The sequence below is a fragment of the Gavialis gangeticus genome, unplaced genomic scaffold (assembly GCF_001723915.1).
Source record: "Gavialis gangeticus isolate Ggan-Ray unplaced genomic scaffold, GavGan_comp1, whole genome shotgun sequence".
NCBI classification, from domain to species: Eukaryota; Metazoa; Chordata; order Crocodylia; family Gavialidae; genus Gavialis; species Gavialis gangeticus.
Window position 1 is genome coordinate 76604180 of NW_017729022.1, and position 12494 is coordinate 76616673.

The 12494-nt window shown below is 46.0% G+C and overlaps 1 protein-coding gene across 2 annotated transcripts in view; it reads left to right on the forward strand.

Annotated features, from left to right (window-relative positions):
• Positions 1-3175: 3175 nt before the first annotated feature.
• Positions 3176-12494, forward strand: part of CREB3L2 (cAMP responsive element binding protein 3 like 2) — a 176357-nt gene continuing 167038 nt past the window's right edge. The window contains exon 1 of one of the 2 annotated variants that reach the window (XM_019515440.1): positions 3176-3606. In XM_019515440.1, coding sequence (XP_019370985.1) covers positions 3505-3606 — 102 coding nt within the window. In that variant the 5' untranslated portion in view covers positions 3176-3504. The remainder of the gene's footprint in view (positions 3607-12494) is intronic. The other variant, XM_019515439.1, reaches the window with a different exon arrangement.

Genomic DNA, 12494 nt, shown 5'->3' on the forward strand with positions numbered 1-12494 from the left:
CCCCCCCCTCCCAGGGCCACGACCGCCTACCCCAAGGGCAGTGCTACAGCTTGCCCGCCCAGTGCAAATCTGGGGGCACGTGCCCCCTCCCCCCCCCGGCAAGCGGCGAGAGCAGCAGTGGGAGCCACCCCTGGATGAGCCGTGGCTTCGTCCCACACCTGCCCTGTTGTGGCTGGGTAGCACCTAGCTCAGCCCCACTCCCTTCCTCCCTCACCACAGGGCCCTTGATCTGCACCCCCCCTTCCCTCTCCTCTCCTTTCACCACAACTGACTTACCAGCTGCATGCAGCTGTATAGGAAATTGGATTGGTATCAGTCGATACGCCTCCTTAAAAATTGGCTGTTGGTATTGGCTCCCAAAATCTTGCACCCCTGTTACCAAATCACCCCTCAGCCTTCTCTTCTCCAAACTAAATAAGCCTAGCTCTTTCAGCTTTTCCTCATAAGTCATGCCCTCATAATTTGTCATACTTCTTAAGCTTCTAATTTTTGCTGCTCTCTGCTGGACTCTTTCCAATCTATCCACATCCTTCTTGAACTATGGAGCCCAAACCTGGACACAGTAAACCAGGTGAGGCCTGTGTAGTATCCATCATGTCAAAAAGATGCTCACCTGTTGTAGTCTTTCTGAGTTCTTTGTAACAGAAGAATTGCCCTATTATTTTTTCCATAGTCAAAATGTGAATGAAAGCTAAAGGCTGGCATTTTCCAAGGGATGCCTTAAGTCTAAAAAGTTGAGAACCACTGGTGTAATCTCTTGATAGTGTCCAGCTGCTAAACAGCATCTTATGCATTGTCCTGCCTTTTCTTTTGTTTTTTTTAAGGTAAATAATTTTAGGTAAATTTGAATGTTTTGGAGACTGAATTTGGCAGTATATTGACCAGGAGATGGTTTTGCAAATGCTGAATTATTCCCTATAGAATGACAGTCTCTCTAGGACAGGTATGGTACAGGAAGTGGTAATGTGCATCTACTAGTAATGTCCCTCTGCTGTACTTCAGTCTTGTCCTGGAAGGGATTACTTTTTGGATCTGGAAATTAATTTAGTTCTGAGGCTATTACCTAGCATACTTTAGACTGAAATAACTAAAGACCTTCAAACAAACCATAAAACAGTTGTCTGTACCTGACTGTTACTACCAGCTTGTGTACAACTTGAATCATTCCCCTGTAGGGAAAAGATTTCGCATTCATTTTACTGGTGCTCTATACAGAGGTCAGAACAGAGTCAATTTAATATTGGATCCATCTGTGATGGGCAATATTGCCGTAAATTCCACAACCTGACTTGTGTCCATCTGGTGTGACTTCTTAAATTAAAAACAGACAACCGGTTTAATCCAAGGTTGATTAGTCTGAGATTTGACTTGGATCAAAACAGACATGGGACAGTTGTTTATACACAAGGCTTAAGTAGCAAATAACTCAAATGAGCTGTGATTGTTTTGCAGCAAAGTTTTCATTTGGATACTTTGCAGGCACTTCATGTGGGGCAATAGGCTTGCCCATCTGTAAGGCTTGAAGTTTGTTGCCATACAACAGGCTCAAATCTGAATCAAACCTGTTTATTTTTAGCCTTAGATAGCACAGAATTTCATTAAGGTGAACAGGATCTCTTTCCTTTACACCTTTAGGGTCCTGTAAGTCCCCTAGAAACACTCCTTCTCTCTCAGATGGATTCTTCTTTGCTTTCTGGCACTGATGCAGAAAGCGTTCAAGCGTGCTTTGACGTAGATAGCTAAAATAGCTGCCTTGGCAACATACCCGATTCAACACAAGCTGGTCGTTTATTGGGGCCTGTTCGTTCTCAGATTGCCCTTATTTGTTTTCCTGCTGCCGCTCATGCAGCTGTTGGCTGGGTGGAGTAAGAAAGATCCTGGAGGAGAATTGCCCACGCGGATCTGTGGGATCTGGGGCGGGAAGGAAGCTGTACTTGAGGCCATTTGATCAAAATTTGGATCAAAACAGGCATGGGAGTTGTTTACATGACACGCAAGGCTTAAGTGGCAAATAAATTAGCTGCTTTTGTTCTGTGGCAATTTTTTTATTCTGATACTTTGCAGGCGCTTCATGTGGGACAATGGGCTGGTCCATCTGTAAGGGCTGGGGTTTGTTGCCAGACAAAAGCCTCAAATCTGAATCAAACCTGTTTATTCGGGGACGTGCAAACATGGGTTCACGACAAAAAGATTGTGCTTCGGCTAAAAGCAACCTTAGGATCTCTCCAACCTAAATTGCCTCTGCTGCAGCTTGAATACATTGCTTCTACTCCTATGCCTGATGGCTGCAGAGAAAAGTACATCTGTGTCCTCTCTATAATCCTCCTTTGGGTACGTGAAGACTGTTAGCAACCTCCTCTTCTCCAACCTAAATAAGCCTGCTCTTTCAGCCTTCCCTCTAAGTCATGCCCTCAGAAGTCATGCTTTTCTTCTGGGATCCTACACAGGGCCGAGCCCCGGCTCCCACATGAAGTGCCCGGGAAACATCTGTGGCCAGAGACTGTAGTGGCTAAATAACACCAGTTACAGGCTCTATCCCTGGCCAGACTAGGTGATCTCTTGAGGTCCTTTCCAGCCTTACATCTCTAGCTCCTAGTTGCCATTTAAGCTGCCTGTGGGAATGGCTGTCCTGGGCTTGCCGATGCCAGGCAAAGCCCAGGAGCGTGAGGCGCGGACTAAACGCTGTGCTTAGTTCGGGGGGTTCCCACACGGGAGGGAAAGGAAGACCCAGACGGGCAGGCGAAGAGCCCGAGGCGGACGCCCGGGCGATGCGCTGAGGCCGGGCCCCAGGCCGGTTGCCCTGTGCCCGCCGGGCAGCGTGAGAGGAGCCCACGCCCCGCCCGCACAGCGCCGCGCCCTCCACATTCCAGCGCCGGGGGGCGGGGCTCCGCCCGGCTTTGCAGTCTTGGCGTTATCCTATTGGCCCCAGCATCCGCTCATCGCGCTCCGAGCGTTCTTATTGGGCCGCCCCCTCCTTTGTGACGCCACACATCATGGAGCTCCCGCCCACATCGGGGGCCCGGCCCCCTTCTGTGACGCCACGCATGTGGAGACCCCGCCCGCATTCCACAGCTGGGAAACAGCGCCCGGTCTCCTAAGGTCTGATTGGGCAGAGCCCGTAGAGGGAGCTGGAGTCCCGTCCGCGATTGGCAGACTCCGTGTAGGGGGCGGGGCTTGGCTGGAGCCCGGCTAAGCCTGAAGCAGCTGTGGGGAGGGTCCCAGCTGATAGAGGGAGCTGGTAAAGCCCCCGCCTCCCCCCCCTTTGCGGGTTAGCTGCGTGCACACAGTTAGGGGGGCGCAGCCCTGAGTGCTGGACAGCGGGGGAGAGGGGCTCTGCTCTAGCTTGAGATCCTGTCCTCTAGCCTTTGAAGGGAGCACCCGGTGTGGAGGGGAGAAGGAGACCTCTGGTCTTATGGACCAGGGCTGCTCCCTGCAAGCCTCCAGCCCCCAGTGAAGTGTGCCCCCAGTACACGTCCCCAGGCTTGGCTGTGGCCCTAGGTCACCATGGAGGTGCTGGAAAGTGGGGATCAGAGCCTGTTCCGCTTGGACCGCAAGCTGAGCGAGCTGTCAGAGCCTGCAGACTCCGAAGTCCTGCTGTACAACACGGTGAGGAGCAGTAGCCCTGGGCTGTGGGAGGGGATGGGGGTCTGGCTTGTATTTGGGGTAGAGGGACATCATCTTGTACCCACGTTGCCAAAAGGAGGTAGTGTAACGCGGGGGTAGCAGCATCAGACCTTGGGGGGAAGAGAAGCAGACATGGGGCAGCGTATTCAGTGCCCTGAAAACCTAAGCATTGGAATCCCCTTCCTGGATTTGTGACCACGGAGGAATGCCATCCTCCTTCCCTCTTGGGCATAACTTGGGCTGTTTTAGCCCTGGTAGAGCTGCTTTGGACTCTCCCGCATTCATGAGCCAAAACTGCTTTCCAGTTATAACGGGGGAGGAGGGGCTGTAATCTTTATAACAGAAGAGGTAAAGAGAACAACTGATGCAACCAGGGAATGGCTAAAATGCGCTTGCATTTTGTTTTCAAAGCCCCTTTTAAGAATGTTAACGACTTTAATAACATTTAGGGGGACCTTGGTCCCCCTAATGCATCCTGGTGGTGTTGGCATGCAAGTAATTTCATGAACCGTTTTCAAACGTCGTTTAAACTGCAAAGGCAGACACAATTGTATAACTTGTGGTTTGGATTTTATTCCCCGTCTTCGTGCAAATTAAGAGGTTTGGTAAGGCTTAACTTAAACCGTTGGTACAAAAATAACAGACACAGAAGCTTTTCCCATAAAGGCCTTATTCTTTGATTGGGTGAGCTCCACAACTTTGAAATTTTGCTGACTGGGGTGTTGGCATTTTGCTACCCACTGCCATCATTAGGGGTTCTGCTTCAAAGAGATGTTAGGCTCTACTTCCCAGAAGATTTTGTGGTGAATAAAGGGAGGAAAATCAGCCTTTTATTGAGATTCTCCTCGTTTGAGAATTGCTCTCTTAATTCTTATTGAGGAGCAGCATTGCATGCTAGGAAAACAACTGTAGCCAGATGTTCAACTTGAGTTGCTGAAGCAGGCCAAACATTTTTCTTTTAAGCTATTTTCCCAGATAGCTATCGGAAAGGGGAAAAACAATTCCTCCCAGCACACAGTACTACCCTCTTCCACAACCATGTCATAGGCAAAAATATTTTCTGTCTTTAATCTGGTTTTTAATGGCTCAAACACTCCTCTTACTTGGGTGGCTGTGGTCCAGATTTTGACTGAATTCAATAAAATGGTCTGTGCAACATTGTACCAAGTAGTGGATTCAGTGTATTGCCAGATTACTTCATTTTACTAGATGGAACAAAACTGAAAATCTCGAGTTGCTCTACTACCAGAAGGTTTTCAGTCTGTTTGGACAGAGATTAGGGAGTTGGGTAAATTAAGGCTCTCGCTGCAACAGTTCATTGCTTCTGGTCATGAAGACCTTCAGAGTAAACTTGCAACTGACCTTGGCATAGAAACACTTTGCAATAACTTTACGATGCCAACCCGGAACAATTCCTATGGTGGGTTCATCCATGTAGGCCTTCTTGCACGTGGAAAAATGAGACTTGTTAACTTTTGTGTTTAAAATTCTCATATAGATTATGACACATGTTACTTAAGAGCCCCCTCCCCCAGCGCGCACACAGTGTATACATGGTGCTTGGTTGCAAGGAAATCTTCCAATTCCAGTTTACTTGCCTTGGGCTTCAGTTGCTGGTGATGCTGTTGGCACCGTTGTCTCAGTTCTTTCCCCAAAAACTGATTTCCCACCTTGGAAAATCTCATGTCTGTATATTATCAACTCCTAGCATGTTTGTTTGCCCTTTAATATAGAGGTGTTTTGTGGTCTCAGACCACCGATAAATCACTCACCTGCCCCAGGTCTCAAGAGGCAAGGGGGTGGAGAAACTCTGCTAAGTTCTGTTACTCAATGCCATGCACACTCATCAAATCTCTTTTTTTAAGAGAAGTCCAAGACTGAAATAGCGTAAGAATGCTATTTGTGTGGTCTAAGGTCTTTTGGAAACTATATCATGTTGGCTTTAGGGAGCCCTGTCTGTGCCTTAATTTCATAAGTACCAGCTATCTGGGTGAAAAGGGAGGGAATATAAGGTACTTCTGTGAACTCAGCTGTGTCATCCTGCCACTCTGCTGTGATGTGGAATGATGTTGCTTTACAAAGATCTTGGTATTTAGAATCAGAAACACTAATAAAGATGGAAGCTCATTTACTGTATGCTGGGCCTTAACGTCTTGGGAAGCACACTTGTCTCCAGGTAATGTGAGTAGAGAGCAAGCCAGCTGTTCCACAGTATAGCTGCCCTCCTTTTATATACATTAGTATTGGGGTGATGTTGTAGCTGTGATGATCCAGAAAAAATGTGAAGGGCAAGGGTTTCCGTACGTGACATTTTATTGGATCATCTATATAGTTTGGAAGGACATAACTTTCAGGTACCACTGTACCTTTCCTCTACCTGTATGTATAGTTATACAGTTGGTCCAATAACAGGTATTGTCCACAAATCCTTGACTCTTCTTAAATATCTTGTTTAACCATGCATAGTTTTGTACAATTTCTATCTGCTTGATAGACCTAAGAGAAGGCAATCCAATGTTATGTGTTTTTTAATGAGCTATCAGGATCTTCAGTGATAGAAAGCTCTTCTATAAAACGGACAGTTTGGGGTTTTTTTTTTAGCAAGATTAAAAGAAGTGTTCTTAATCATGGGCCCTTCTCAGAAGATTGTGCCAGTTTTTATCTTTGTCTAGAATGCTTCCTTTCAGCTACAATTTGGTTCTTGGAAGGTGACAAAAATTGCTGCAAGCCACGCACTACTTACAGAGCATAGCCTACAAAACCAATGGCATTCTGGCTGTCCAGTGTTCAGGAATGCAGTCCTTTTCCCTCTTTCATAGTAAGGCTGTTACAGGAACTTAAAACATTACAGGTAACAAAGAGTTATGCACATTTCAAGAGGAGACATCGCTGATCTCTGCAAGCATGGAGCCAAACTGCTTTAATTGTATAAATGGAGTCCACTCTGCTTCTCTTGTGGAGACGAGTCCTACAAAGGCATTAAATCTTAGGTATGTGCAGGAAGTCCCTTGTGAAGAGATCTTCCCAAACCCAGACATGGGAGTGAAAAATGTATTTCTGTTGTTGCAAGAACTCTGAGGGAAGCCACTAATAAAAGGAAAGACAACAGCAACTCAGAGTGAAGTGGGTGTACTTGAGTACCAGTATCTGATCAAGAAAAGATATGAAAACGGTAACTTGATTCTTTCTCTTTTTTAAAATTTTATTTTTAAAAATTTCTTTTTGGGGAAAGGGAAGCATCTATTCCTCCTCTTACTGACTTACTTATTTTGCAAGTGCGTTTTTCTGTGGAGGAAAATATTATGCTTGCTGTAATGAAATACGGAGTCCATAACTACCTTTTTAATAGCCACTCTGAGCCTTTTGGATAGGGTGGGATATAGATAAATAAATAAGAGTTTCTCAACTGAGTGCAAAAAGTTAACATTGTTCTGGTATAGGCTTCAGATTTTGTAAGGTTCATTGGCTTGGATGCTTCTACCAGGTGTACAAGTTTCTTGCTTGGTGTTTCTGCTGGGCTAGGGACAGAAATCATACATAAACTGGTATAAGTGATTGGAAACCAATTCAAATCCATAACACAACAGAACTTCAGTGCACATAAACCACTTTCAAAATGGCCAAAACCAGTTTAAGATAACCCTGGATGGATGGATGTAGCAGACTTAACCAATTTAGGGTAAATCTGTTTATTGAACTTCTGTCCCAGATCCCCTCCAGACTCAAATTAACTCGCAGTCTCTCAGCATCCCAGGATGCTTTGCATCTCCCCTGCAACCCTCCCTCCTCTCACAGGGTGGGTGGGCTAGCCATGACCCAATCTGTCTGCTCCAGCTAAGCATGGAAGCCTGCTTTAGTGCCCCCAGCTTCTGGCCAGGTCACTGCAGGCATGTGGCTGCGTTTCTAGAATCAAAAGTGAATGCCTGTTCATTTGCTTATCGGTTCAATCTGCACAGCTTAAACTAAGCTGTAGACTAACCTGGAAAGAATGAATTGATTCAGTCTCAGGCCTATGACTGTGTCTGTACTTTGGTGTGCAGAGTGGGCAGTTGGTGTTACCTCTTTGCTCCTGTCCTGTTTACATTTGTCCATGTGTTGTGATTAAATGCTGTACAGATCATGTCTACTGGTTTGTGTTTTTTCTCACTTTCTTGCTCTTGTAAATAATATGCTGGCCCTCCCATAGTCTTTAAAGAATGGCTGATGAATATTGCTATCTCACTTGACAGTCCAGGACGTGCGTATTCTTACCTGGGTGTGTAGCTGTGGCTTAAACATGACACTGTCTCTCAAGTTCTACCTCGGAAGATGTATTTGCCCCCTTATGAGGGCTGCTCAGGAAACCCAATCTTCTGTGAATGTCCCTGTGCCAGTCTCAGCTTGTGAATAAGTAATACGCTCTGCAAGCAGCTGAATGTATAGGCACATAGCCAAGAGAGACCTAAACGGCCTAGAAAAGCTGTCCTGTATAGCCACTAACTTGTATTGATTTAGAATAGGCAAAGACAAGGGAGTCGTGGAAATGATGGAAAAGCTCATGAAGAAGAGGGAGGATCTATTTCTTCCTGCAACCAGATCTCTGACTGGGGGGTGGTGGGGAGGTGTAGAGGAAGATGAGAATTCTGAAAGGCAGCTGCCTTTTACATTTATGTGAAAGAAGTTAAAAATGTTGTTTAGAAACCCCCACAAAAGCTGTTCACAGGCCTGGTTAATAAATTGAATCTTGCAGAGTGTAATGCACAAATACGTTTCAACAGATGCGACTTTAATATGAAGGTTCCACACTACCTTAACTATCAGTGCCAAAATTCAGCCCCTGGGGGCCTTGCATTTTGCTTGCACCCGCGGATGATCTCAGCGATGCTTAGAGCACCTTAAAGAATTCAGCTCTCTGCTCAGCTGTAGGTGTTGGTGAGGTCACTGGCAGTTGCTGGAGAAAAGCAGAGCCCTGAAGAGCTGAATACAGGTTTTGGCAGGCAGTGGGCCTTTAGACTTACTATTTTTTTAACAAGTTACCAAAGGCTTGCATCTTCTGCTAAGCACCTGAGATCCCAAATGGTTCTATAAGACTTACTTTTCCAGGCATTTTAGCTTACCTTTTAAGGAAAGAGAAGATTGAAAGATTTCCCAAAGGTGTTTTATATTTTCCTGTACACATGTCTGTGTCTTCTCTTTTTGTCTCATAAATTTGTCTGATTGCATCGGTGCCAACTTGGCCTGCCCAGTCTCACTTTCATGTTTTGCCAAGCAAGTTGTGCTGTAGGCTCCTATCGCAAGTCCAGCAATGCAAACACAAAACTTGTGCATCCCTGAAGACAGCCAAACTCGTGCTGGTTTGTAAGTTCCCACCTTCTTGTCACTTCTTCTAGCACCTGTTAGATGTAGGCAGGCAAATGAAGAGTTCTACATTTTTGGGTCTCCATTAAGATTGATGTGCCATGATGCCCTTCCATCTGGGCTGTGCTTTCCGGTGATAAATGCCAGAACCTGATGCAGATGGATGTGTCTGTTGACAAACAGTCTGTGAAATGCCAGCTACCTGTTCCATTGCTCAGAGGCAATCAAAAGGCAGATGGTCCTTTATAAGGGACTTTTAAATGTCAGAGGCTTATCTGATACTGATGAGGCAATGTTTCCTAGTTTGTGGTATTTAACCCTTTGGTTGCTTGTTGGAGCTTCTGTGCAGCAGCACAGTGCAGGTAGATGTAAGCAGGGATGCTCACTGAGGACATCCATGTTCCAAAGGCAATACAGTTGTGGAGCTGAATTGAAGCTGTGTTTGGCTGTGTAAGTATGTTGGGCAACAGTGAAGCTAGTGATCATGGGTGCTTCACCTCAAGGCAGTTTGCAGCAGCCTGATTTACCAGAAGGTGCTGTGTGCCCATCCTTTGACATCCAAGTCCTTCAAAGTGATTTCAGTTTGGGCATCTTGAGTTGCTTTGGAAATGTTAGCCTGTATCTAGGTGCTGGTATGGTATTTGTAAGAGATTCAGTTCTGCGAAGATGCTGTTGTGGATTGTCATAAATACTTCAGCTTCAGAACACATGCATGGTTTGAGTCTGTGGACATGTGCAATCTGTGTGCATGTATAAAGGGATGCATTGTTTCCTAGTTTGGGTTTCTGCAGGCTGATCGCGTGCTCCTTAAATGCAAATGTATAAAGTACAGGGTTTAGAAAAGTCAGAGTTCAGAGCTGTGATAGTCCTGTAGGAAAAGCTGGAGAAAACTTTGACCCAGTCTTATCTCTCAGATAAAAAATGTCCATTACAAGGCAATGAATCCCCTGAGGACTCTGCAGTGACTCATTTCCTCTCTCACACAAACACTCTGATCACTGTCTGCTGCTTAGTATTCTGATGACTTGTACAGAAAGAGTACACTGAACGCACTTTGTTGGATTGCCTGTATTTCTCCACTTGTGGCACGTGGGCCATATCATTTAAATGTGATACGATGCTGAACTTTACATATGCTCAAATTCACTTTTATGGCTCCCATGGAATTAACTTTTTTTCTCTGACTGGCCACGTTATTGTTCCAGTGAAAAGCACAAATTTTGTATTCCTTGACTTAAATGCCTGTGTGACTGAAAGTCCTGCGAGAATATCATTTCTTATTTAATTTAATTTTGATTCTGTTAGCACTGATGCCTTTACTTAAACAGGCAGGTCACCCCATTTTACCTTTTGGTTTTGACTAGTAGCATAATTGAGGTGGAGGTGGCAGGGACAGTAGCCCTGGGCACAGTCTTTTTGGGGGTAGTACAAATATAGCTGCTTCTGCAGCTGACCTCTGCCAACAGTGCAGAGCTGGCCTGTTACATATGTGGTTTTAACTGTCTGTGCTTAGGGAATGGATTGAACTCTGCATCCCTTTCCTTCAGTTCTTGAGCATGGCAGGCAATGCTACAACTGGGCTTGCAGCCTTGCCTGAAGCCATTAAGCAGGGCTTTCCAAAGAATGGGCTATAGTCCTGCAGCAAAGAGGGGGAAGTGGAGAACTGTTATTTCAACTGTAAACATATAAAAATTAAAAAGCAGAAGTTTTAAACAAAACTTGAGACAGTCCTTCTGTCTCATAAAGAAACCATACGGGGGAATGGTAGGAGTGGACTATTTTTGCTCTCTACTGTGTAGTTAAAACTAGTTATTTCTTTGTCCTCTTTTTTTCCAGCTTAAGTAAGAGGAACATACTTATTTACCAGGAGATCTGCTGAGTACTTATGATGTCTAAATCTGCAACTATTTCTTCTTTTAGTAAGAGCCGAGAGACATGCGTGCGGTGGTTTGAAATTTCACTCTGCCATTGTATTTCCTACCAGTTAAATGTAGAAGAACAAAGTGTATTGGGGTTTCTCCAGCTGAGCTTTGTTTGGTAACTGTGCACTTTAGGGACTGGATCCATGATGAGGTGGGAGGTGAACCTGTGCACATCTGTTTTGGGAATGGTATGAGAGCAAGTCTTCACATGTTCTACAGAAAACACTATTTATATGCCTGGCAGCTGCTCTGGTAAACAATATCCCACACAGCTAAATGTTTCTCGTTATATTTTGAAGGATCCCCTTGTGGATAAGTAAAAAAATATATGGTTAATTATGGAGTGGATAGAGCACAATAGTTTGGATAAGTACATTTATTGTTAACTTTGGCATTGTCCTGCAGCTGGGAACATTGTAAAGTTGAGCGAGGGCACTTCATTTGACTAATGGAAGAGAATAAAGGGGGTTTATCCTCGGAGGTCTGCAGACCTTGTGTCTCACACCCTTAAAAAGGACCTTTCACATTGACTTAATCGGCTTTAAGTCCCCTTGAGTTCCTTCAGAAAGCTTTGCAATAAGACTGACTCCTCTCAATCTCTTCTGTTGCTTTCTTTTTGTGAGGATCTCCATTTTCCACAGCTGGGGTGGTAGGACCTGATGACGAGGCAAGTGCAACTGGGAGAGTTTGACCTGGCCCTGCTGTTTCATTCTAGGTTTCTCACTTCCTCGGGTAGTTTCCTCAGCCATACACTACACCTGCAGTGGTTTATCAGGTTTCATGTATGTTGTCTTCTTTCCAACTAAAGCCTCCACAACTCCATCTCCAAACTGTTGACGGTCTCATCTACAATCTCCTGGTCTCCAGATAAATGTGCAGCCTGGTGGCAGAAAATGTCCTTGGGCTAAATGATATGTCCAAACTCTTTGACTGAGAGATCTGGAATAGAGCAGCTACTCTAGAATAGTGTCCACACAGGGAGTTATAATGATGCAGCTATACAGGCAGTCCTTGACTTACAACGGTTTGAGTTACGATGAACTGCAGTTACGATGTTTGTATATTGACACCTGGGTTTTGAAATTCAGACATGGGTTTCAACTTTATGGTGCTGGATACAGGTCTGTCAGTGGAAGGAGAGGGGGAAGGAAAGGGCTGTGGGGGGGCAGATCAGGGCCCCTGCTGGAGCGGGGGGCTGGGTCTGGAACGGGGTGGGACAAACACTGCCCGGCTGGGTCTGCGCTGGGCTCTAGGAGCAGGGGTTGTGGGTGGCGGGAGAAGCTGCAGCTGCTCCCCCGGCTGCCCCAACCAGGGCAAGGCAGGCAGTGCCAGGGCTGCACTGGACAACCATGGGAGAAGCTGCAGCTCAAGCCGCAGCTAGTCCAGCTGCTCCCTTGGCTGCGCCCACCGGGACGAGGTAGGCAGTTCTGGGGCTGTGCTGGGTGGCAGCAGGAGAAGCCACAGCTCATCTGGCTGATCCCCTGGCTGCTCGCACTGGGGTGAGGCAGGTAGTGCCGGGGCTGAGCCAGGCGGCTGCAGGAAAAGCCACAGCCTGTCCAGCAGCTCCTGCCGCTTGTCCAGGAGGGCATGGGGTGGGGTGGGGGAGGGACA